The sequence below is a fragment of the Callorhinus ursinus genome, unplaced genomic scaffold, assembly GCF_003265705.2.
Source record: "Callorhinus ursinus isolate GAN/ISIS: 27379988/994484 unplaced genomic scaffold, GSC_fseal_2.0 scaffold18, whole genome shotgun sequence".
Lineage (NCBI taxonomy): Eukaryota > Metazoa > Chordata > Mammalia > Carnivora > Otariidae > Callorhinus > Callorhinus ursinus.
In genome coordinates, this window is record NW_027397080.1 from 13,292,284 (window position 1) to 13,318,130 (window position 25,847).

The window sequence follows — 25,847 nt, forward strand, 5'->3', positions numbered from 1 at the left end:
GGCACAAAAACAGACACACAGATCAATGGAACAGAATAGAGAGCCCACAAATGGACCCTCAACTCTATGGTCAACTAATCTTCAACAAAGCAGGAAAGAATGTTCAATGGGAAAAAAGACAGTCTCTTCAACAAATGGTGTTGGGAAAATTGGACAGCCACATGCAGAAGAATGAAACTGGACCACTTCCTTACACCACACACAAAAACAGACTCAAAATGGATGAAAGACCTAAATGTGAGACAGGAATCCATCAAAATCCTTGAGAACACAGGCAACAACCTCTTCGACCACGGCCGCAGCAACTTCTTCCTAGAAATATCATCAAAGGCAAGGGAAGCAAGGGCAAAAATGAACTATTGGGACTTCATCAAGATAAAAAGCTCTGGGGCACCTGGGTGGCTCAGACGTTGAGCGTCTGCCTTTGGCTCAGGTCATGATCCCAGTGTCCTGGGATCAAGCCCCGCATCGGGCTCCCTGCTCAGCGGGAAGCCTGCTTCTCCCTCTGCCTCTGCTTGTGTTCCTTCTCTGTGTCTCTGTCAAATAAATAAAATCTTAAAAAAAATAAATAAATAAAAAGCTTTTGCACAGCAAACAGTCAACCAAACCAAAAGACAACTGACAGAATGGGATAAGATATTTGCAAATGACATATCAGATAAAGGGCTAGTATCCAAAATCTATAAAGAACTTGTCAAACTCAACACCCAAAGAACAAATAATCCAATCAAGAAATGGGCAGAAGACATAAACAGACATTTCTGCAAAGAAGACACCCAAATGGCCAACAGACACATGAAAAAGTGCTCAACATCACTCAGCATCAGTGAAATACAAATCAAAACTTCAATGGGATACCACCTCACACCAGTCAGAAGGGCTAAAATTAACAAGTCAGGAAATGACAGATGTTGGCGAGGATGCAGAGAAAGGGGAACCCTCCCACACTGTTGGTGAGAATGCAGGCTGCTGCAGCCACTCTGGAAAACAGTATGGAGGTTCCCCAAAAAGTTGAAAATAGAGCTACCCTACGACACAGCAATTGCACTACTGGGTATTTACCCCAAATATACAAATGTAGTGATCCGAAGGGGCACATGCACCCCAATGTTTATAGCAGCAATGTCCACAATAGCCAAACTATGGAAAGAGCCTAGACGTCCATCAACAGATGAATGGATAAAGAAGATGTGGTATATATATACAATGGATATTATGCAGCCCTCAAAAAAAATGAAACCTTGCCATTTGCAACAACGTGGATGGAACTAGAGGGTATTACGCTAAGCAAAATAAGTCAATTAGAGAAAGACAAGTATCATATGACCTCACTGATATGAGGAATCTGAGAAACAAAACAGAGGGGGGGAGGGGAAGGGAAGGAAAAATGAAACAAGATGAAACCAGAGAGGGAAACAAACCATAAGAGACTCTTAATCTCAGGAAACAAACTGAGGGTTGTTGGAGTGGAGAGGGGTGGGAGGGATGGGGTGGCTGGGTGATGGACATTGGGGAGAGTATGTACTACGGTGAGTGCTGTGAATTATGTAAGACTGATGAATCACAGACCTGTACCCCTGAAACAAATAATACATTATATGTTAATTAAAAATAAATAAATTTAAATTAAAAAAAAACAACAACAAACCATTATCCCAAACTATCTCTGCCTCCCATCCATCCTCTAGTCCACCCTCCAACCTGTAGTTTGGGATTAAAACTGTCACTACATTCCATATTTATCATTAAATTCATTATTATTTATAAAGTATTCAACATAATCTTACAGAATAAGCTTTATTTTTTCAGTGACTTTAATTAGTTGTTTCATCTTGGGTACTCACTGGTTCAGCCTCACCATAACTAAGAGAAGGGGGGTGAATAGGGCAAGCCCTGCTGCACTCCTATTCACTAATATATACTGACGACTCACTACGTGTAAAACACTGTTCAAAGTGCTTTACATACTCCTCATGATACCGTATGATATTGGTACTCTTACTATTCTCATTTGATGACAAGCTGATGGACAGACTAAGTAACTTACCCAATGTTCAAAGCTAGTAAGCAGCAGAGCTGGGATTTGAACCCAGTGAGTCTTAACTATACCAGAACTGCTCAAGTTCCCTTGAACTATAAAATTCTAACGCAAGAAGCAATGTGACATATGACATTTTATCTGCTCCTGGGAATGATCTTCAGACGTATACATGGTAGGTCCCCGTGCTGCAGATGAGGTGGAATAGTACAGGTATTGAAAGAGCACAGACTTTGGAGTGAAAGATGTGGCTTTTAATCTCAGCTCTGCCACTCCTTAGCTGTGGGATATTGAACACAACTTGCCTTTCAGGGCCTAAGTTTCTAAGTATAGTCACTTTCCTCCTGCAGATAACAAATGATGTACACAAAGCGCCTTGCAGTGATATCTGGCACCTAATGTATATTCAATAAAATTGTGGCTTTTTAGTAAGACACTGATGCACAAAAGTTAGTGACTAATGGAAACACAACTAACTTAGACACAAGGCACAGAACCTAGATCCCTTGAAGCCTAGTCCAGTGCCTCTTACTCCACCAAATATCACTACCTCAATGTTAGGATGGAAAGAGACAAAAACTTCCATTTGCCTCATATTTTTAAATGAACACTTGAAATAACTCTATGATGCAGCATTAATGGGTTAAGAACCAAAAGGTTTTTAAGATTTTATTTATTTGAGAGAGTACACATGGGGGTGGTGGAGGGAGAGGGAGAAGCCAACTCCCTGCTGAGCACAGAGCCAGGAGAGGGACTCGATCCCAGGACCCTGAGACCATGACGTGAGCTAAAGTTAGACACCTAACCGACTGAGCCACCCAGGTGCCCCAAGAACCAAAGTTCTAAAGTCCTCTTTTATACAGTTGAATATGCTGTAGTGGGACAGGGACCAGAGAGTCCCAAAGAAACAATACAATGAGGCAGATATTAGTGCTTAAAATCAAGGTAAGGTGGAACTGGAGGAAGGATGTCAGAGATTAGCTGGTGCAATCCTATCATGTTTCAAATGAGGAAAAGGAAGACCAGAGACACAAAGTGCTTACACAAGTTCACAAAGCAAGTTGTAAGACTGTAAATTTTTAATTACAATAAAAGCAAATCCCTTCTTTCCGGACCAACTAAAGGCTTTTGCTTTTAAACTTTTTTTTTTTTTTTTTAAGAGAGAGAGAGAACGTGCACGTGCATGCATGCAAGCAAGGAGTGGGGAGGGGCAGAGGGAGAGAGAGAATCCCAAGGGGGCTCCACCCCCAGCACAGAGCCCAATCAGGGCTAGATCCCACGACCCTGAGACCATGACCTGAGCTGAAATCAAGTCGGACACCCAACTGACTGAGCCACCCAGGCGCCTCAGCTTTTGCTTTAATTTAGTAACTGACTTTTGCTCCACAGTTCTAGACGGCTAAGGTGTTTCATACTGCATAACAACATTATTATGGGCCTAGTTACCTAACAAACTTAAAAGAAGCATCTGGAATTTGGAGCCCAACTCGCCTTGCTGCTATAAATTAAGACCATCTCACTTTTCAATCCTGAAACTCCAGTGTCACATTATGATCTTTTGAGGAAATACCATTAACAGACCTTAATTTGGCCTCTCCCAAAAGGAAAAGTTAATGTGCTCCAGAATGGATGCACTCAACTGTTCAGTCAGGAAAAGGCATTCTTGCCTATTTCCAGTACCAGGTGTTTCCATCACTGTGTCTCCTGGGGTGCAGTCAGAGTTGAAATTAACAGAATGGCACCTGCTGTAGATGATCACACAGTCAGCCTGGTGTCCCAAGAATAATTAGTCAAATAACTCTGGGGAAAAAATTCAGTAATTATCTCAACTGAACTCAGAGCTTAGGTAAAAATGAATTTACCATCTTCAGAGTAGAGGTTGCATTGGCCTTGAAACTAGTTATCCCCATAATGTGAATGAGCAACTTGAGGCTCAGAGACCTAAGTTACTTGTCCAAAGCTACAAAGGTAGAAATTAGCAAGAAGAGAAGTCTTTTTACTTCTAGTTCAATGCCATTTCCACCTCACCAACACGAATCTCCCCTCAGCATTTCTTCGGCTGTGCCTGGGCTGAGCCAAATCCCAACTCCCACTGCTATGCTTATACCTGCTACCATGCTTCATTGACTCTGGCACCAAGATAACCTCTCAGAGGATGAGAGAAGGATGAATATTGGCTTCTCACTTATTCAGTCACTGAGCTCTCCAGCCCTGCTGAGCCTGTTAAGAGAAGAACTGCTAGGTTATGGGCATACCACCAGTTTCTTCAAGGCAGATTGGTCCTAAGAGGCTTGGGTTCAATTTTATTCAAACATTTGCTGAGCACTTATCTGCAAGATACCATGTTAGGTACTGCAAAATAAAAGCACTTAAAAAAAATGTCCAGCCTATTTTTAAATAAATTTGAAGTAGTTACCAAGATATATGAGACAACCACAGCCCTTCCTCTCCAGTAACTCATACTCTAGTGGAGGAGACAAACACATACACAAGTAACAATCATACAAGACAGACTGTGATAAATGCTGTTATTGAGAACCAAATGACTGTGGAACAACTAGATTTACCACCTACCCTCCTTCTATACCTCAATTCAGTTAAAAGAGTTCTCTTAAAGTTCTTTTGGTTCCTCCATGCACTTATGTACAGCTGGACAACCCTAGGAGCAGTTTAGCAGAAAGTAGACTTGGAAAGAGGACTTGATATAAAATCCCAGTTTGGAGCACCTGGATGGCTCAGTCGGTTGGGTATCCAACTCTTGGTTTCAGCTCAGGTCATGATCTCAGGGTTGTGAGATCAGCCAGCGTGGGGCTCTGTGCTCAGAAGGGAGTCTGCTTCCCCTCTCCCTCTCCCTCTGCCCCTCCTCCCACTCTTGTACTTTCTATCTCTCCAAAATAAATACATACATCTTTTTAAAAAATAAATAAAATAAAATCCCAGTTTTGCTACTTATTAACCACTGGGCAATTAACTTTTGAGAGGAGTTCCCTTATCCATAAAAAAGAGGGCAACAACTTTTCGGAGAGTCAATGACACAGAATGTGTAAAAGTGCTGACATATGTTAGGCTTACAAATTTTTTTGAATTTTAATGTAACTGAGTCTTCTTTGAAATATTGGGTACTCATTAAATGTTTGTGGATGACTATTCTGAAAAAGTTTCTTCTTTCTGATTTATCAAGCAACTTCTCTCTCCCTAATTCCAGTCATATCTAAACCATCATTATTCAAAATGTGCTCCTGAAATCCTAAGCTAGAACTACTAAGTTCTCGGGGCGCCTGGGTGGCTCAGTCATTAAGTGTCTGCCTTTGGCTCAGGTCATGATTCCAGGGTCCTGGGATCGAGCCCCGCTTCGGGCTCCCTGCTCCGCGGGAAGCCTGCTTCTCCCTCTCCCACTTCCCCTGCTTGTGTTCCCTCTCTCGCTGTGTCTCTCTCAGTCAAATAAATAAATAAAATCTTTAAAAAAAAAAAAAAAAAGAACTACTAAGTTCTCCCCAAACATTACCCTAGCCCATCCATCCTTAACAGTAACATATAAAACCTACACTAATTCAAGTCCCATCTCTTTTAAGCAGCTGTCGGGCAGGAGCCACTTCAGAAATCTGAGTCAGTTTGTGAAGGGCACAAGCACTCTTTCCTGCCTTCTGTGCAACACCTGACAAACGAACTTCATCACCAGAAAAATCAATTTCATCTCTAGTGCTACCCACTTCCTTTTCTGAGCCCTGGTACCTCACTTATCTTTGGGAACATCACAGGCCTTAAAGAAAAAGGAGAAAGGCTCTGAACAGCAGCATTGTTTACTATTTGCTAGAACTTATTATCCTTTGTATCCTGACTTTATATTACAAGTTGAGACTGCCTTAACAGAAGTGAAGAGCGACAATTATCTATAACCAACTGACCGGCACAAAGTCTGCCCTCAAAGACCTCCCATTATTAGAAGATGAAACTTTTGTCAAACATAACGCAAATATGAACAAAGAGAAAGCAAGTAAGAATGATACTGTTAAATACTACAGGCACTCATAAGACACTGAAAACAATTTTTTGGCTTTACTTTTGCTTTGAGAGGAGGAAGATAATGTTAATGAATTCCTACTCTATCTCAGGTATTGTTTTTATAGATGATAGCTTATTTAACCATCATGGCAATCCTATGGAAGAAATTATTTTCTCCATTTAACAAATGAGAAACCCAAGACTCAAAGAGAGTAAGTGACAGTATCAAGAATCACAGTCAGTAAAAGCCCTAGGAGAGGAATCCAGGTTTTGTCTGCTCTCCAAATACAACGCCTTCTTCCTCAAAGGCTGATCATTCAGTCGCCAAAGATGTGATGGGCACCTATTATCTTCTACCCACCTACCTGGGACTGAGATCTTCAACCACAAACAAAACACACAGGGCTCTGCCCTCATGGAGCTTAGTGTCTTGTGAGAAAGAAAGACATTACACAAGTACACAAATACAGGGCAAGCCTATTTATTCATGGTGCGGAAAAGATCCCTGAGGAGACATTAGGGTTAAGACCTAAAACATGAAGAGAAGTTAGTGGGAGAGTGGGGTAGTTAGATACAGCATGTACAAAAGTCTTGAGAAGGAAGCAAGCTGAGAATGCTCAGAGTGGTAAGGAAGCTAGTGTGGCTGGTATGCGAGTAGAATAGAACAAAACCATATAGTCTGGATAGGCAGAAGCCAAGTCATGTAGAGCTCATGAAAACGAGTTTGAATGAATTCAAGTATAATGAAAAGCCTAGAAGAACTGTGAGAAAGCAACCTGTTCAATCTGTTTTTTAGATGTTATTCTGGCTGCAACAGAAAGAACAGATTGAAGAGGGACTACAATAGACATAGAGACCCCAGTGGCCAAGCAAGAAATGGAGAGCTTGAATTAATGGAGTGCCACAGGGATAAAGAAGTATACGTTCAAGAGATGTATCTGGGAGGTAGCAATAGTACAACTTGCTGATGGACTGGAGGGAGAGGGAAAATCAAGATCAAATCAAGAGGAGAAATGAAGGATGATGCCCAGACATTTAACATGGGTACCTGGAAGGATAGTGGTTCCATTTGCTAAGATGGGAAAGACTAAAAGAACAGATCTGGTTAGAAAATAAAAAATTCAGGAGCGCCTGGCTGGCTCAGGCAGTGTAGCATCTGACTCTTGATCTCGGGGTCATGAGTCTGAGCCCCAGCCCCACGTTAGGTATAGAGATTACTTAAAAAATAAATTTCTTAAAAAAAAAAAAAAAGGAAAGCAAAGAAAAAAATTCAGTTTAAAACATAAATTAGACATGCTGTGAGGTATCCAAATGAAGATGTCAAGTATGCAGTTAGGAGTCTGGAGCTTAGAGGAGGTACAAATAGTAGCCAGATGCTCCACTAGTCCTTCCTGTTTAAACTGTGATGCTCCACATATTCTCAAGTGGACAGGAGCTTCAAAGCCACCTGCTTTTCACCCCCCACCTATTCTTAACACAAATGGTAAGTTTTTAAGTCCAAAAGAGTATACCTCTCCTTGGAAAATAGTATAGAGAGCAGGCAAGTTCTCCATGGTCTCGGGTCTTCCTGAATTCATCCTTAACGTTCTATGGCTCCTCCATTTCTCTTCTGCTGAAGCTAATTCAAGTGTCCTATCACAACGAAATAAAACAGACAACAATATGAAAGACATCTGCATTAAAGAAGAAATGTGCACATAATCCACAGCTAATCTCTACAGAATAATAGCATTAGATTTAACACCATGCACTTTTATCCACATCTCTTTTGCCCACTGTGATCGTGAGGAGTTGTGGAAACTTTGATTTTTTTTTTTTCAGTTTGATACTTACCCAAGGCCATTTGTCTGTTTTGTTTTTTCTTTTCTAATTGCATTAGATTTAACACCATGCACTTTTATCTACATCTCTTTTGCCTGTGATCTTGAGGAGTTGTGGAAACTTTGATCTTTTTTTTTCAATTTGATACTTACCCAAGGCCATTAGTCTGTTTTGTTTTTTCTTTTCTAATTACTACTGTTACTATTCTTTTGTCAAAGGAAGGCTTTTGAGATGTGTGTGTGAAACTGAATTTTTAAAAAGGGAATAATAATAGTAATAAGAGCTAACATTTATCAAGAATTTACTATGTCCAGACACTGTGCTAAGCACCAGACAGCCAATATCTCATTTAATCCTCAAAACTCTCAAGATGTAGATTGTATTCTTATAGAAATGAGAAAACCAAGGCTTCCAGAGGTCAAATTCTAGGCCTATGTCAAAAAGCTAGGAAATAGTGGAGTCAAACTCTGGCTGACACCAGAGTCCCTGCTTTTAACCACTGTGCTAGGTGTTAATCTGAAGTAACTTCAAAAAGAGAGAATAGCTTACTTTTTTCCTTATAAAATTAAAAACACACATGCTCGTTTTAAAAGTTCAGACAATACATTCATAATAAAGAAAATAGCATCCATAATTCAATTTTATTTATATTCTTTAAAACCTTTTCACATATAGAAGGTTTTTTAACGGAATCATGAAATTATTAATCATTATTTAACAGCCATTTTCTTATATATTTTAATAATTCATACACATACACCTTTAACATTAATTTTAGAGGAGAGAGGGCACACATGCACACAAGAGGGAGGGACAGAGAGAGTCTTTTTTTTTTAAGATTTTTTATTTATTTGACACAGAGAGAGAGAGAGCACAGGCAGGGGGGACAGCAGGCAGAGGGAGAAGGGGAGCAGGGAGCCCAACGTGGGACTTGACCCCAGGACCCTGCGATCATGACCTGAGCCAAAGGCAGATGCTTAACCGACAGCCACCCTGGCACCCCGAGAAGAGAGAGTCTTAAGCAGACTCCACAATGAGTGTGGAGCCCAATGTGGGGCTCAATCTCATGGCCCTGAAATTACAACCTGAGTCGAAACCAAGAGTTGGACGCTTAACCAAATGCACCACCCAGGTGCCTCTATACCTCTTTTTCTTAATGCCCACATAATAATCCATTCTTGGATGTACCAAATTTACTCAACTATTTATGAATCATGTTAAAATGCAGACTATAATTCAGTAAGTCTGAGGTGTTGCCTGAGATTGTACATTTCCACAAGCTCCCTCCTGGATGATGATGATCCATGCCTGAGTAGCGAGTCTTACAGCTTTGGAGTTGGAAGAGACCTTACAGATACTCTTGTTCAGTCTTCTGGTTTTGTTTGTTTGTTTGTTTGTTTTAAGATTTGAGAGAGAGAGAATGAGAGAGAGAGAGAGCATCAGAGGGGGGAGGGTCAGAGGGAGAAGCAGACTCCCTGCTGAGAAGGGAGCCCAATATGGGGTTCAATCCCAGGACTCCAGGATCACAACCTGAGCCGAAGGCAGTCATTTAACCAACTGAGCCACCCAGGCACCCCTCAGTCTCCCGTTTTAAACAGAGGGAACTAGCAGTCTAGTGGCTCTTAACCATGCCACTTACTCTGATGGATAAATCACTGCTACATAAAGATAAATCTAATGGTTCTGCCCTCAGTTCTCTTTTTCCTCCCAATTACACTTGCCAGCTATAAGATTTGAAAACTATTTTCCTTAGATTTTCATAACCAAATACTTTCTTCTCTCCTCAACTCCCTCACCTTCATATGACGACTTTGGGTCCTAGTTTTGGAAAGTCTTCCTGGTCTACAGGACCATCCATTAACTGAACTGCCTCACTTAAAACAGAAGTGAGAGAAAAATCCTATCAGTCTTCCAAATCTTGGTTCTAGTATCATCCCCAGGTTCCTACACCCTTGTCCTTGAGTTCTGTAAGACAACTTCATATCCTTATAATAAACTTGCACTTTTCCACTTAGATGAGCCACTGGTAGTTTTTATTACTTTACTAATAGTACATAGAATGGAGGCAGATTGGTCAGTTCTTGAGAAATGGCTGATAAACAGGTTAAATTCAAGTATCACAGCCTGGTTAGATCCTGCCTCTTCCACTTCCCAGCTATGCAGGCTCATCTCCAATCTTTCCCTCCCTCTGACTAGCATTTCCCACCTGGCATCCTAGAACAAAGGTTATTGACCTGAGGCCAGTGGCCCTATGAAGAGACCTTAATTCCTCCAGCTCTTGGAACACTAGTGAGGTACAGAATCCATACAGGCCACAGCAGCTGGGACACCTAAATTGAGCTCAAACGTCTTAGTCCATCATCTGTTCCTTCTACACAAAGGTCATGGAAAGAGCAATAAAAGCAGAAACCATCTCAAACTGATTCTTACAGATTTCTGCTGTGGTAAGTGTATCACCACTAACTTAAAGCTCTCCTATCGGTTCCTTCCATAGAATAATACCCTGAAAAACCCTATGCAATTCTTCAGGAAGGAAAGCAGTATGCATTGTTGAGGGAAATCCTGAAATATAACAGTAACAGGTTTACAATTTCAGGAAAGTAGAGGGTTGCCATTTTAAAAAATGGAACTTAAAATTTTCTTTCAAATTATGTTCTGTAGAAACCTAGAGTTCTGGGGGCACCTGGGTGGCTCAGTTGGGTAAGCGTCTGCCTTTGGCTCAGGTCATGATCCCAGCGTCCTGGGATCAAGCCCCGCATCAGGCTCCCTGCTCAGTTGGGGGTCTGCTTCTCTCACTCCCTTGCTGTATGTGCTCATGCTCTTGTTCTCTCTCACTCTAATAAATGAAATCTTAGGGGAAAAAAAAGAAACCTAGAGTTCTATGGTGGTTATTCAGAAGCTCCTCAGTTAACCCGAGTTTTGGGGTTTTTTTAATATTTATTTATTTATTTGAGAGAGAAAGCACAGGCATGTGTGGGGGGAAGGGAAGAGGGAGAGATTCTTCAAGCAGACTCCCTGCTGAGCTCGGAGCCCGGAAGCAGGACTCGAGCTCATGACCCAGGAGATCATGACCTGAGCCGAAACCAAGAGTTGGATGCTTAACTGACTGAGCCACCCAGGCGCCCCCCGCCCGCCAAGTTTATTTTTAAACATTCAATTCTGAAATATCTAGGGACCACAGGGTTCAAGAAGGCCAAAGAAGTAGGGCTTGAAGCCAACGAAGCAGAGGTGAGACTCCATACCAAAGGCAGGGGGAGAACAGCCCCAAAGAAACCAGAGTCGAGGGAGGTCCCGCCCAGAGCAGTTGTGAAGCTAGCAGCCTCTCTTCAGTAATTAAGCAGTGATCAATTATTGCTGATTCCCACCTGCCTTCCCAGCCTTAGGGTGGGCCATGGTAGCAAAGAGGAGTGGAGGTTATAGAAGGAGGGCCTACTTTCAATAGCAATGTATTCTGTTTTGATCCAATTTACCTATTAAGCTTCTGTGTAAGAGTTCATTTGGAAAGAAGAGTCCTGCTGTTTTAAAAAGTTTATAAAACATTGAGATAGATAAAGTCCAGTCAAATAGGACCACATTTGTAGACTTCAAAGAGCAAGTAAACCGACAAGGATTGAGATACATCATTTGGAGTTGCTTTGCAATAATTCTAGAAACAGAATAAATTCCTTAAGTGCTTCGTTTTCCTTGAATGTTTTAAACAAATATTTAAACAAATATGTAGGGAGGCAACACGGACCCAGTTACTAGCCACCCACTTCCCAAAGCAAGGGACAGAGCAAGAAAAGTATACTGTGGGAATGAGAGGTGTAGCAGAGGAATGGTGGCCCATAGTGAGGTCAGAGCCTATGTTGGATGAGGAGAAAATTTGCAAAGAAGAGAAACCCAGTGTAGAAAGCAGCAGGGTAATGCTGGCATCTATATATTGGGCTGTCCAGAATGACAAATCAGTGCCCAAGAATGTAGAAGCAGGGCCTGGAGACTAGAGGTAGTAATGCAATGTTAACTTTCTGATTATACTAGTTATATTGTGGTTGTATAAGAGAATGTCTTTGTTTATAGGAAAACTAAAGTATTCAGGGATGATGGGGCATCCAGTCAACAACTTAACTCTCAAATGATTCATTAAAAAAATGTTATTTATACTGTACCTCCAAAGTTTTGTGATTGCTTCAAAGCTGTTATTAATGTGCATGCAACTGAAAAAGAAAAAAACAAAAAACAAAAAACAAAAACCCTGCTCTCCCTTCTCTCAAGCAATGAGAAGTCCATAGAACAATATTAAATTGGTGAGATACTTAAACCACCTTTGGAACTTCATTTCATGTGTCACCTTACTGACCTGGCCATGGTTTTTGTCATTGTATTTAAGCTTGTTTGGATTTAGATTTGTTGTGGTTGCTACAGAAAAATACTAACTGGATAGAACCCTGAGAGTTAAAAGAATTCTAATTTATCTTTAACCTGTGTATAAGAATTGCGAGGAGAGGGTATTAAAGAGGGCACATTCTGCATGGAGCACTGGGTGTTATGCACAAACAATGAATCATGGAACACTACATCAAAAACTAATGATGTAATATATGATGATTAACATAACAATAAAAATTTTAAAAAAGTATTAAGAAAAAAAAGAATTGCAAGGAGAAACCATTGAAAAGTAAAAATACTGGGATATGAGCAAAGACAGAATAATGACTCCAGGGGCGCCTGGGTGGCTCAGTCGTTAAGCATCTGCCTTCGGCTCAGGTCATGGGCTCCCTGCTCGGCTGGAAGCCCGCTTCTCCCTCTCCCACTCCCCCTGCTTGTATTCCTGCTCTGGCTATCCCTCTCTGTCAAACAAAATCTTTAAAGAAAAAAAAAAAAAGAATGACTCCAGAGCCTGCATTCTCAACCACTATTCTACACTGCCTCAAAAAGAATTTGCAGTGCATATCTAAATCTTATAAGAATATCTAACACAAGCTAAGTCCCAACATTAGAGATTCCAATGAGGAGTCATCCTCAGGAGGGCATTATTCATGGAGGAGGTAACGATGAGCTGGGTCTGGATTCATTCATCCAAACATGTAACCAAGGACCATTTCTTATTTGGTTTTCTGTTCCCAGTGTCTGGTATACAGTAGGTACTCCAAGTTGGTTTTTTTGTTTTATTTTGTTTTGTTTTGAATGAGTGAATAGAGCCTCACTATGTGCCAAACACAGGTAGAGAAAGAAGGGAGAAAGCATTCTGGCCAAAAGAATGCAGAGGAAATGAGTTCTGCCCAATATATTGGTCAGATCAGAAGGTGGGAGACTGGTAGCCAAACTTCCTCCTTCCCACCAAATTACTAGAATGACTACCTTAGATAGACGATTATTCCTTTTGAACTTCAGTCATGGATCAATTGAGAAAATGTCCAAAAGCAGGAAAGAGAAAGAAAAGTAAAATGAAAAAAAAACAAACAAAAAACCCCATGCCACACACAAAAATGATCTCATAAAATGTGAAAGCTGAAAAGGAATTAATGGAGTTCACTTAGCCCATTACTTTTATCTAACTGAAAATGAGGCTAACAGAGGTTAAGTGACTTGACAAAGGCTGCTTACAGTTAACCATGTTGGCACTAGACCCCATGACCAGTACTCTCCTATCCCATCCTGTTGTTAAAATCAATAATCCTGGAGGTCCTCTCCAAGACCTCTGATAACAACAGCTAGTATTTGAGTGTTTATTGGCCATTCGTTAACTTAAAAGCTTTACTTGTCTTAACTAATTCTTTTTTTTTTAATTTTTTTAACTTTTTTTTAAGACTTTATTTGTCAGAGAGAGAGAGAGCACAATCATGGGGAGTGGCAGGCAGAGGGAGAGGGAGAAGCAGGCTCCCCGCTGAGCAGGGAGCCCAATGTGGGACTCGATCCCAGGACCCTGGGATCATGACCTGAGCTGAAGGCAGTCGCTTAACCGACTGAGCCACCCAGGCGCTCAGGTTTTTAAATTTATTTTTTATTAGGGCGCCTGGGTGGCTCAGTCGGTTGAGCGACTGCCTTCGGCTCAGGTCATGATCCTGAAGTCCCGGGATCGAGTCCCACATCGGGCTCCCTGTTCAGCAGGGAGTCTGCTTCTCTCTCTGACCCTCCCCCCTCTCATGTTCTCTCTCTATCTCATTCTCTCTCTCAAATGAATACATAAATAAATCTTTTAAAAAATTATTTTTTATTAAAAGATTTTATTTATTTGACAGAGAGAGACACAGCAAGAAAGGGAACACAAGCAGGGGCAGAGGGAGAGAGAGAAGCAGACTTCCCGCCGAGAGAGAGCCCAATGTGGGGCTCGATCCCAGAACCCTGGGATCATGACCTGAGCCAAAGGCAGACACTTAACGACTGAGCCACCCAGGCACCCCTCTTTTTTATTATTAACATATAATGTATTATTTGTTTCAGGGGTACAAGTCTGTGATTCATCAGTCTTACACAACTCACAGCACTCACCATAGCACATACCCTCCCCAATGTCCATCACCCAGCCACCCCATCCCTCCCACCCCCATCCACTCCAGCAACCCTCAGTTTGTTTCCTGAGATTAAGAGTCTCTTATGGTTTGTTTAACTAATTCTTTTTTTGACCATGCTACAAGATAAGCAATCATCATTGCCATTCTATAGATGAAGAAACTAAGACATGAGAGAAGCTAAGTAATTTGCTTAAGATTACAAAACTATGAATGATGGAGATGAGATTCAAATCCAATGAACATTTTTTCTTCCCTTTCTAGATTGTGAAATTCTTCTAAGCATGTCCTTGTGTTACACATTATCGTATCCCTCCTCCCCAAATCTCCAGTGTCTAGCACAGCATAAGGCACATTGTAATTGATAACCAGATACTGAAGTACCTCATTTTATCCTATTTTAATTTGTTAGTTAACTCATCAATTCAGCATACTTACTGATGCTTATGCCAGGTCCTGTGCTAGGCACTTCATAAACCTCTCAATCCTTAAAACAACTCTATGAAGTAGATATCTCTGTTTACGGAAATGAAGTAACTTGCCCAAAACTCATAACTAGAAAGAGACAAATATTAGGCCATTCCAAGGGCCACACACATGCCACTAAACCACCTCTTTCAACACAGTCCCTATCTCTCAAAGACTTCCTACTCTGGTAGGGATAATGGTAACCAATTACAATGCAGTGTGATCAGTGCTAAAATAGTGGCTAGGTTCAAAGTAGAAAAAACAAGAGAGAGCAAGGATTTGGAGGACACAGGGAAGTTTAAGAGGTGACAACTGAATAGGACAACTTTGAGGATAAATGGAAGTCTGGTAGCAGAGAATACTGTTCTTTGACCCCATCAGAACCCTAATCTATTGAACTCTACTTTCTTCCAACCTATTAGCCCTCTCCAGCTTGGATTCCATTGCCCATCATTTCAATAATACCCTGACCTCCCTTAAACTCCGTCTGTTTACAGCTCACCTTTTTGGCCTGAATGCAGTATAGCTGCAAACAAGAGAACCCACGCTATCAATTCTCATGATATTTAAATTCCAGGATTTTCTAACACAGACCATTTCCTGCTGCTGGGACAACATTCCTCTGGTCCTCCACTCTAGCTCTTCTGTTTCTCTTGTGGACTCCTGCTCCTGTTTTTGGCCATTACATGTTGGGACCACTCAACGTTCTCTTAGTTGATCTTACCCACACCTATGGCTCAATTATCCCCTATATGCAAATTACGCCCAACTAAATATTTTCCAAAACATCTCTGAGTTCCAAAGCTGTATTTCAAACTGCCTCCTGGATGTCATGAATGACCTCTCCCTTCCCCTTCCAAAAAAAGGACTACCCCATAGCCAGAAACCTAGGAGTTACGTTTGATTTCTCTTTCACTCCCTGAATCCAATCCATCACTAAGTTCTACTGATTTTACCTCCTTATCTCTAGAATCTGCAGTTGTACCAATACCTCAGTCCTCATTGCTAATATCTCTCACCTAAGTGGTCTATCTGCATCTATCTCTCCTCCAATCTGTTCATGCTACTGAGATTGAACAGCCACCTCTCCCCCCACACCATTCTCTCCCACAACAACAACAAAAAAAACCCCAGTGGTTTCTCATCAGTCTTGAAGTAAAAGTCCTGCACCTCTACCCACCTCCAGCTGCAAACTGTACCAGACTCTCCTTCATTCCCTCTGTACTGGCCACAAGTGGCCTCTTTTTGCCTTTTAGTCATGTTCTTCCCATTTGCCACAGGGCCCCTGCACATGCTGTTCTATATGGAATATTCTGCCTTCCTCCCTTGACCCAAGTAATTAGAATTCTTCCTTCAGGTATCAATTCAGGCATCTCTTCCTCACAGATGCCTTTCTCCTTATTTCAGGCACTCATAGCATCAGGCACCTCTCCTAGGCAGCACGTATTTTACAGTTCTTTGAGATCACCGTGTAACATGTTTGCCCTCCCGGACTCAAACCCCTGAGGTCACGGACCATCTTTGGTTCACAATGTACCCTCAAGGCTCTTTCCAATAAATACCAGTTGGACGATTAAGGAGAAGCGCTAGTTCCCAAGTATGAATCCAAATTTCTCAAAAGACCGTGCTCTGGAGAAGCAGGAGTCGGATATTCCTCTCATCTCTGTCTCTCTCAGAGGCACAGAGCAGGCCCTAGTAAAAGGCTGCACCATCAGTGGTAGAAACAAGCCGGCCTCCTTAGCCAGAGGAGAGCCTGGTGGAGCTGGGAGCCAAGACTTTCCTCCCTGGGGGCGTCCGGCACAGGCACAGGGCTGGACACGGCAGATGCTGGACGAGCAAGTCAGCGGTCGAGGGCCTCAAGGCGGCCGCAGAGACCCCAACGCTCTGCTCCAGCCGAGAAGGGGAACCTAGGCTGCTACGTGCCGGCGCTGGGATCTCGGGGCCCGCCTTCGCCCCCTGGAAACCTTCAACTGAGAAGGGCCAGGCTCAGGCCACACAACCGAGGCGCCGCCTCCAGATGCCGCAGCCACCCACCCCCGACCTTCCTTCCACTTACTCTGTGTTAGCTCCCGGTCTCCCGGCCGCAGCATTGCGCGAAACGCCAAAACCAGACAGGGCTCCCACCCACAAGACACAGCGCGCCTAGGTGGGACTGCGGCTCTACCCACCAATCCTGGCCCAGTACTCTCGTGACGCTAAAAGAGCTGACCAATAAAAGAAGAGCAGTCAGGGGGGCGGTTCAGAGGGGACTACTGGAAGACGATTGGTTTCTCCAAGCCGGAAGTTCTAGGGGAAGAACTAATTTGGAACCAATCGCGCGCTGCCTGAGGGTGTCGGCGCGGTCAGTGGCGGCGCTGAGGAGAGCGGTTGCCGCCATGATAGAGCAGCAAAAGCGCAAAGGCCCGGAGTTGCCACTGGTCCCAGTAAAGCGGCAGCGGCATGAGTTGCTGTTGGGAGCGGCGGGGTCGGGCCCCGGAGCTGGGCAGCAGCAGACGGCGCCGGGTGCTTTGCTGCAAGCGGTAAGTGAAGTAGCAGGCGGCTTTCGGCCCTCAGCTCATCTTCCTCTCTGAGAGCCTAGCACCCGGTGATCCCACAGGGGGGGGGGGGGGGGGGGGGAGCGCGAATAGCTACCTGCAGTTAAAGTAGGGAAATATTGTGAAAGCGGTCGACACCCCCGCGGATGCCCCATTCGTTCCCCGGTTGAACGCCCGTTTTCAGCGTCTCGACCACCCTGTGAGGTGGCGTTAGAATTGAAGTTAAAGACCTTGAACTCGGGCGCCTGGGTGGCTCAGTTGGTTAAGCGACTGCCTTCAGCTCAGGTCATGATCCTGGAGTCCCGGGATCGAGTCCCACATCGGGCTCCCTGCTCGGCGGGGAGTCTGCTTCTCCCTCTGACCCTCTTCCCTCTCGTGCTCTCTATCTCTCATTCTCTCTCAAATAAATAAATAAAATATTTTAAAAAAAGACCTTGAACTCAAAACCGGTAACAGGGCTTTTTCATACTTAATCTTCTACAGGGGTCGCGCATAGAATAAACATTCAGAAAAGTCTGTAGAACGGATGGATGAATGAATGAAAGAATGAATGAATGAATGAGGGGAGGAAGGAAATGAATGAGACCCGCTCGCTTTGGGACTTCGGGCAAGTTGCTCTCCCCTTTATTTCTCAGCACTAGTACTGTTATTAACAACAACCGAACAATTGCTAACGTTCATTGAGTCCCTGTACTAAGGGCTTTGTGTATGAAAACTCCATTAATCTTGGTAACAGCCTAAGAGTTAGGAACTCTTAGTGTAGTGTTTGTAGACTCTTCCTGGTAAATGATAAAAAGATATTTTAAAACCGTGAATCCATGTTCTTAACTGCTTTTCTTGTAAGATGGAGGTGATGATCACATCTCTCTTCCTGTGCTGTTAGGCTCAGATCAAGAAATATATGTGTCTCCTCTCTCAACCTTTACACCAGCTGGTGAGCAAATTCTGCTGGCACTGTCCTCAAAATATATACCAAATTGCTACCCCTTGTGCCACCTCCATCACCAACTCCTGGTCTAAGCCATTATTTTCTCATCTGGCATTATTATAGTGAGGTCCTAACTGGTAGTCCTGTTTCTGCTCTTGTGTGATCAGTCTTTTCTCAATCCAGCGGCCAGAGAATCTTGCTAAAGGTCAGATCATGTTACCCTCTGCTGAAAACTTTTATGGCTTTCCACTTCACCCAGAGTTAAACCAAAATCCTTACAATCTTTTGCTTGTTTTCCCTTTATCTCTCAGATCTACCTATTTTCCATTGCTAACCCTGCTCCAGCCTCGCTGGCTTCCATGCTCTTGCCTCAAAGCCTTTGCATTTGCTACACTCTACCAGAATGCTCGTCTTCAAAATATCCACATGGTTTACACACTCAGCTCCTCCAAGTCTTTGTTCAGATATCATTTTTTCAGTGAGGACTTTCCTGACTACCCTGTTTTCATTTGCAGTACCCCATATGCATTAATCCACATTGCTTTTTTTTCTCTATAGCACCTACCACCTGCTGTATGTTTTGTTTTCTTTCTCCCTCTCTCCTCTTCCTCCTTTCCACTAGAACACAAACTCCATTGTTTATTTTGTTCAGGACTATTTTTCCAGTGCCTAGAACAATGCCTGGCACGTAATATTTTTTTTTAACTAAATGAGTAAACTGGAAGCTACTAAAGACTTTTGGGGACTATTAATGGTGTACCAGTCCTTCTCTCTTAAAGAATATCAGCCTGGGTTTTATTGAATTGTCCAAGCCTAGGCTTAGTGTTGAGACCATAATCAAAACTACTTTCCTGGGTAATATGTACCCTGCAGGGTGGTTGGGAAGCACAGTTCAGTCATTCATTAAATGAGCTAGAGACTGGGAAAACTGTTGAATGACACAAGCAGGGTCCCCGCACTCACAAGGCTGCTTTTCTACTGGGGAAAAAGAACAAAATGTGTAAACAAATACATAAGGAAGGTAATTTCAGGTAGTGGTAAGTACTATGATGAAGTACAGTAGGATTAATGGAATACAGAGGGGAGGCGTGGTGCTGCTTGAGTTTGAGTGATCAAGGAAAGACTTTCTGAAGAGGAAACTTTGGAAGGAGCTAAACACGGGAAGATCAAGGGAAGAGGATTCTGATCAGGAGCAACAACAAATGTAAAGATCCTCAGACAGAAATGAGCTTAACATGTTTGAGCAATTAAAAGTTGGCTATGGGGGGGTGCCTGGGTGGCTCAGTTGGTTAAGCAACTGCCTTCAGCTCAGGTCATGATCCTGGAGTCCCAGGATCGAGTCCTCCATCAGGCTCCCTGCTCAGCAGGGAGTCTGCTTCTCCCTCTGACCCTCCCCCCCATGTTCTCTCTCTCTCAGTTAAATAAAATCTTTAAAAAAAAAAAAAGTTGGATATGGGACAGGAGGAAAGTGAGGGAGTAGTTAGTAAACGGGTAGACAGCGGACACTTCAGCAGGAGGGGATTAAATTAGAGGCATAAGTTAATATGAATAGAGTTGCCATTCTCTAAATCAGGAGAAATCTACTCAATTATTGTTTCCCATGTCTTTTGCATCCTCCTTTGCCTGTATGTAGTGACTACCCTGTACTTCTTTTATTTAGGGACCTCCAAGGTGTTCCTCCCTTCAAGCCCCAATCATGCTGCTCTCAGGACATGAAGGGGAAGTGTACTGCTGCAAGTTTCACCCCAATGGATCCACCCTAGCATCTGCAGGATTTGATCGACTGATACGTAAGAGATAGTTTTTGAAGTCGGAGTAATTGCTCTCTGCTAAAAAACCTTTAATGCCACAAAAGGTATCAGTCTGAATTGGTCATATTACAAGCTACATAGCTAACATGCTAAAAGAGTATAATAAGAATGTTGAATGATCTTGGGTATAGACCTCAAGGTCCATGTGGTAAATACAGAAGGGATTATGTTACTAGTCGGAAAGTGAGTTACTGTACTTGGAGAATATCCTCCTCATGGAGACAAATCTTGAGCTGATGTAGCCAGACAGGAGATCTAGGCATACTGGGTTAATGGAAGTAATGAGGAGAGAAATAGCTTTTCCTTTTCCCAAAGATGTGAGGCCTTCATCTTGATACACTCATAGAATCCTAGCATATGGGAAAGAAGGGTGGGGAGGACCCTAAAGTGGCAACTCACTTGGATAATCTACTTGTAGATCATTAGGATCTGTATCCAAGTGGTGCCTGGCTGGCTCAGTCAGTAGAGCATACAACTCTTGATCTTGGGGTTGTGGGTTCAAGCCCCATGTTGGGTGTAGAGATTCCTCAGAAATAAAATCTTAAAAAAAAAAAAAAGATTTTAGGGCACCTGGCTAGCTCAGTCAGCAGAGCATGCAACTCTTGATCTTGGGGCTGTGAGTTGGGCATGGAGCCTACTTAAAATAAAGATTTAAAAAAATTAGGGGCTCCTGGCTAGCTTAGTTGGTGGAGCACGTAACTCTTGATCTCAGGGTCGTGAGTTCAAGCCCCACATTGGGTGTAGAGATTGCTTAAAAATAAAATCTTAAAAAAAAAAGATCTACATCCCGATTCTCAGCTGCCAGTTGGCAATACCCATTTTTGAGAAATAAATTGAAAAAAAAAATCATTTTAGAAGAGTCGTGAGAAAAAGCAAGAGAAAAGATATCAAGAGCATATGACTGCCTTTTATGCTGGCATCGTTTGTTGCATTGTGAAATGAAGTGAGTCATTTAGCTGTTTGCTTATAAGTCTGGACCTCCGGGTGGATGATAGCTGTCTTTGCTGTCTTGATTTAGGTGTTCTAGTTCTGTGATCCTTAAGCTTAACGGTGGCCAAGCATCTGGAAGACTTGCAGTCTTTGCAGAACATCCTTGAATCGATAAGCTTATTTCATCAAACAAAAAAGTTTATCAACCGAAAAATAATTACTATGTTTATGTACCTTATGTACAGAGGTGCTCCTTAATAACACTCATTAAACTTCATTCCTTGCTAGACCAAGTTCCCTGAGGACAGGAACTGTGTCTATTCATTTATCCCATTTTATCCTAGCACCTGGCATGTTATAGGTATATGGTACATGTGGAATGAGTAAATGTAGTATAAAGTCATTGCTGTGTGACCTTCCAAGTCAGTTCCAGCTTCCTGGGTTTTCTGTAAGTGCTGTCATTTTGCAGTCTCTTTATACTCAACCAACATGTAGTAGTGAGTACCAACTTTTTTTAACATTAGAGCAAAAAGCTTGAGATTTAAAAAATTATATGTATTTTTTTTTTTAAGATTTTATTATTTGAGAGAGGGAGAGCACGGACGGGGAAGGGCAGAGGGAGAAGCAGACTCCTCACTGAGCGGGGAACCCAACGTGGGTTTTAATCCCAGGACCCCAGGATGATGAACGGAGTAAAAGGCAGATGCTTAGCTGACTGAGCTACCCAGGCACCCCCCAAAATTATATCTATTAACTAATTTTTGTCAACCTTATGAAATATGAAAATACTGCACTATTTTTATTTTTAGTGTCAGGAAAATTGGTCCAGTCAGTAGAGCCAGTAGTGTTCCAAGGGAGTGTAATCTCAAAACTGTTGTGGTAAATTTTTAAGTACCTTTTCTATGGCTGATGATGAGTTTTCTTTTGTGTAGTAATGATCACAGAACCCCTGTCTTCCTAACAGTGTTGTGGAATGTCTATGGTGACTGTGATAACTATGCTACATTGAAGGGACACAGTGGGGCAGTGATGGAGCTGCATTATAACACTGATGGCGGGTGAGTAAGTAGGCTGAATAATGGAATGACAGCTGCTTCTCATACTAATTTTTCTTGACATCCTTTCACATTTCATCCTTAAGTTTTCTCTCAGGAGACTTTGCTGTCAAACACTACCGCATTTTGGGCAGCTACTTTATTATCCTATCACTGTCAACCCAATTTCTTGTTTCATGTATGCATTTGCAAATACATCTCTGTCATCTAACATCAGCAGCCCAGACAAATTTGTTTCTTTAAGACATAAAACAAAATGTAATTTTATATGCAGAAATCAGCTATTTTTACTATACAAGCAATAAAAATATTTTGAGAAACTCAGAAACATATAAACAACATATTCCTACCACTCCAAAGATAATCACTGTTAATATTTTGATACATTTTTCTCAAGTTCTTTTCCTACTTAAGGCCGTTTGGTTTTACATGTACATTAGAGGCTCACGTATGATCTTTTCTGCTGCTTTTTTCCTTTAACATTCACCTAATGTATCATTTATTATAACATACGTTTATCATAAACATTTTAATGATCGCATAATGAATTACAGTAACTATATGTAATATAGAAATGTGATTATACAAAATTAATTAGTCCTAGTAGGTATTTCACTAAACATTATTTTATAAGTCTGATCTCTAAAATCATAAGATCCCTGAATCAACTGGTACATAGCCTTGTAGCCTTGTATACATTTTTCCTGTTAATATTTGAGTAAAGATAGCCTTATAAAAACAATTATAACTTAGAAATCATTGTCAGGGGCGCGCAGCTAGCTCAGTCCTAGGAGCATGTGATTCTTGAGCTCAGGGTCATGTGTTTAAGCCCCTTGTTGGGTGTAGAGGTTACTTAATAAAACTTTAAAAAAAAAATCATTTTCAGAGATGAAATAAAAACTTTGAATTTTAGAGAAAGGGTTAAAGTTACTGAGTCACTGGGTCAGGAATTGCCACAGTCTATCTTCCCTCTGTAGCAGGGAGTGATTAAACATTTCCAGATGGGAAAGTGTCTAAAGCGTTGTCTATCAAGGAGGAAGATATTGAGAAAACTACTGTATTAGGTTGGAATATATCATGGGGACTGACAGAAGGACATTTTTTACATTTTCATGGGGTAGACCTTGTAACCCAGTCTAGAGCACCAGTAGGATTTTGGTAGGTAGGGTGAGGCATGCCTGCATCATGTGTCAGACTGTCAAGAGTACAACGTGTCAGTGGCCTTAAAGAGTTTGGCACATTTTGGCAAGTGGGGAGGATGGATGGTTATTGTTCATCTTCACTTACTTATTTTTTGTTCTTGTAGTATGCTCTTCTCCGCATCCACAGATAAAACTGTGGCAGTGTGGGATAGTGAAACAGGCGAGAGGGTTAAAAGGCTGAAAGGACACACTTCTTTTGTGAATTCCTGTTATCCGGCCAGGAGGGGCCCCCAGCTTGTCTGCACTGGCAGCGATGACGGGACAGTTAAGGTGGGTGTTGTCTGTCTGTATGTTGCAGTTTCTGAGGTTCCATAATGTGAACTTACTTTGCCTTCCACTATGGCGTAGCCTCCTCTCCACAACTTTGTTTTAGCAGTCATTTCCCAAAACAGAGGTCTTTTTATTTTTACCTTTTTTTAAGATTTTTTTTTTTTTTTTTTTTTAATTTTAGGGAGCAAGCGAGTGGCAGGTTTGGGGGGGGAGCAGATTGGGAGGGAGAGGGACAAGCAGACTCCATGCTGCATGTGAAGCCCAATGCAGGGCTTAGTCTCACAACCCTGAGATCATGACCTGAGCCAAAACCAAGAGTCAGACACTCAACCAACTGGGCCACCCAGGCGCCCCCCAAAAATGAGGTCTTTTTAAATAAAGTCAGTATTTTTAAGTATCTTGTAGAATGTTAGAACCATGTTGAACCATTGTGACTTGGAATGAAATGGACCGTCTGAGTTGGATTCTTGACTGAGCTGTTTACATAATTATGTGATCTCAGGCAGTTCACTTTTCTGATCCTGTTTCTCAGTCTTTAGAACAGTGACAGTAATATACATGTCTTATCAAGCTGTTGTAAAAGTATAGTCACTATATGAAAAGATCATATATGGTTTAGCAACAAGGTCATTTAGTCCAGTGATTTCCAACCTTCATGTCAGACTACCTGAAGAACCTGTTAAAAATACCCAGATTTGGGGCGCCTGGGTGGCTCAGTCATTAAGCGTCTGCCTGTGGCTCAGGTCATGATCCCAGAGTCCTGGGATCGAGCCCCACATTGGGCTCCCAGCTCCGCGGGAAGCCTGCTTCTCCCTCTCCCTCTGCCCCTGCTTGTGTTCCCTCTCTCACTGTCTCTCTCTGTGTCAAATAAATAAATAAAATCTTTAAAAATAATAATAATAATACCAGATTCGGGATGTCTCAGTCGGTCAAGCATCTGCCTTCAGCTCAGGTCATGATCCCAAGGTCCTGGGATCAGGTCCCGCATCAGGCTCCTTGCTCAGCAGGGAGCCTGCTTCTTCCTCTGCCTGCCGCTCCCCCTGCTTATGCTGTCTCTGTCTCTCTGACAAATAAATAAAATCTTAAAAAAAAAAAAATACCCAGATTCTAGTTCAGTAGGTCTAGAATGGGAATTTTTGTTTTTAAATTAAGACTTTTTTTTAGAGCAGTTTTAGGTTCACAGCAAAATTGAGGGGAAAATACAGAGATTTCCCATATACCCACTGCCCCCACTCATGCACAGCCTCTCCCATGATCCCCCACCAGAGTGGTATATTCTTTTACAATTGATAAACCTACATTGACACATCATGATCACCCAAGTCCATAGTTTATATTAGGGTTCACAGTTAGTGTTATACATTCTGTGGTTTGGGACAAACATATAATGACATGTATCCATCACAGTGGTATCATACAGAGTATTTTTGCTGCCCTAAAAATCCTCTGTGCTCCTTCTATTCATCCCTCCCACCCCTGACAGCCACTGATATTTTTACTGTCTCCATAGTTTTGCCTTTTAAGATTGGTTTCTTTTACTTAGTGATATGCATTTTAAGATTCTTCCATTTCATACAGACAGCCTCTCCTCCGCTGTCCTGCCCACAGTTACCTTGCAGTGTATTCAATAAACTTCTATCTCCTTTAAGAAAAAAAAAAAAAGATTCTTCCACGTCTTTCCATGGCTTGGTAGCTCATTTGTTTTTAGTGCCAAATAATATTCCATTGTCTGGATGTACCACAGTTTATTTATCCATTCACTACTAAAGGACATCTCGGTTGCTTCCCAGAGTTGGCAATTATGAATAAAGTTGCTATAAACATCCATGTGGGAGTTTTGTGTGGACCTAAGTTTTTCAACTCTTTTGAGTAAATACTGAGGACCACGATTGCTAGATCATATGGTACGAGCATATTTAGTTTTTAGAAACCACCGGTCTGGGTGTCTGGCTGGCTCAGATGGAGTATGCAACTCTTGATCCCGGGGTTGTAAGTTTTTTGATTTTTTTGTTTGTTTTTAAAGATTTTATTTATTTATTTGAGACAGAGAATAAGCAGGGAGGAGAGTGAAGCAGGGAGGGAGGGAGAAGCAGACTCCCCGCTGAGCAGAAAGCCCAATGTGGGGCTAGATCCCAGGACCCTGAGATCATGACCTGAGCTGAAGGCAGCTGCTTAACCAGCTGAGCCTCCCAGGCACCCCTTGGGGTTGTAAGTTTGAGCCCCGCATTGGGTGTAGTGATTAGTTAAAAATAAAATCTTAAAAAAGAAACCACGAATCTGTCTTTCAAAGTAGCTGT

The 25,847-nt window shown here is 42.1% G+C and overlaps 2 protein-coding genes across 2 annotated transcripts in view; one reads left to right on the forward strand and one right to left on the reverse strand.

Moving 5' to 3' along the window:
* Positions 1–16,982, reverse strand: part of ZCCHC17 (zinc finger CCHC-type containing 17) — a 59,671-nt gene extending 42,689 nt beyond the window's left edge. Inside the window, exons 1-2 of the mRNA XM_025856225.2 lie at positions 16,877–16,982; positions 7,552–7,672 (exon numbers count right to left, since the gene is read on the reverse strand). Of these exons, the coding sequence (XP_025712010.1) occupies positions 7,552–7,617 (66 nt within the window). The 5' untranslated portion in view covers positions 7,618–7,672; positions 16,877–16,982. The remainder of the gene's footprint in view (positions 1–7,551; positions 7,673–16,876) is intronic.
* Positions 16,983–17,149: 167 nt separating this feature from the next.
* SNRNP40 (small nuclear ribonucleoprotein U5 subunit 40) overlaps positions 17,150–25,847 on the forward strand; it is a 33,098-nt gene continuing 24,400 nt past the window's right edge. Inside the window, exons 1-4 of the mRNA XM_025856878.2 lie at positions 17,150–17,339; positions 19,943–20,072; positions 21,988–22,081; positions 23,385–23,550. Of these exons, the coding sequence (XP_025712663.1) occupies positions 17,196–17,339; positions 19,943–20,072; positions 21,988–22,081; positions 23,385–23,550 (534 nt within the window). The 5' untranslated portion in view covers positions 17,150–17,195. The remainder of the gene's footprint in view (positions 17,340–19,942; positions 20,073–21,987; positions 22,082–23,384; positions 23,551–25,847) is intronic.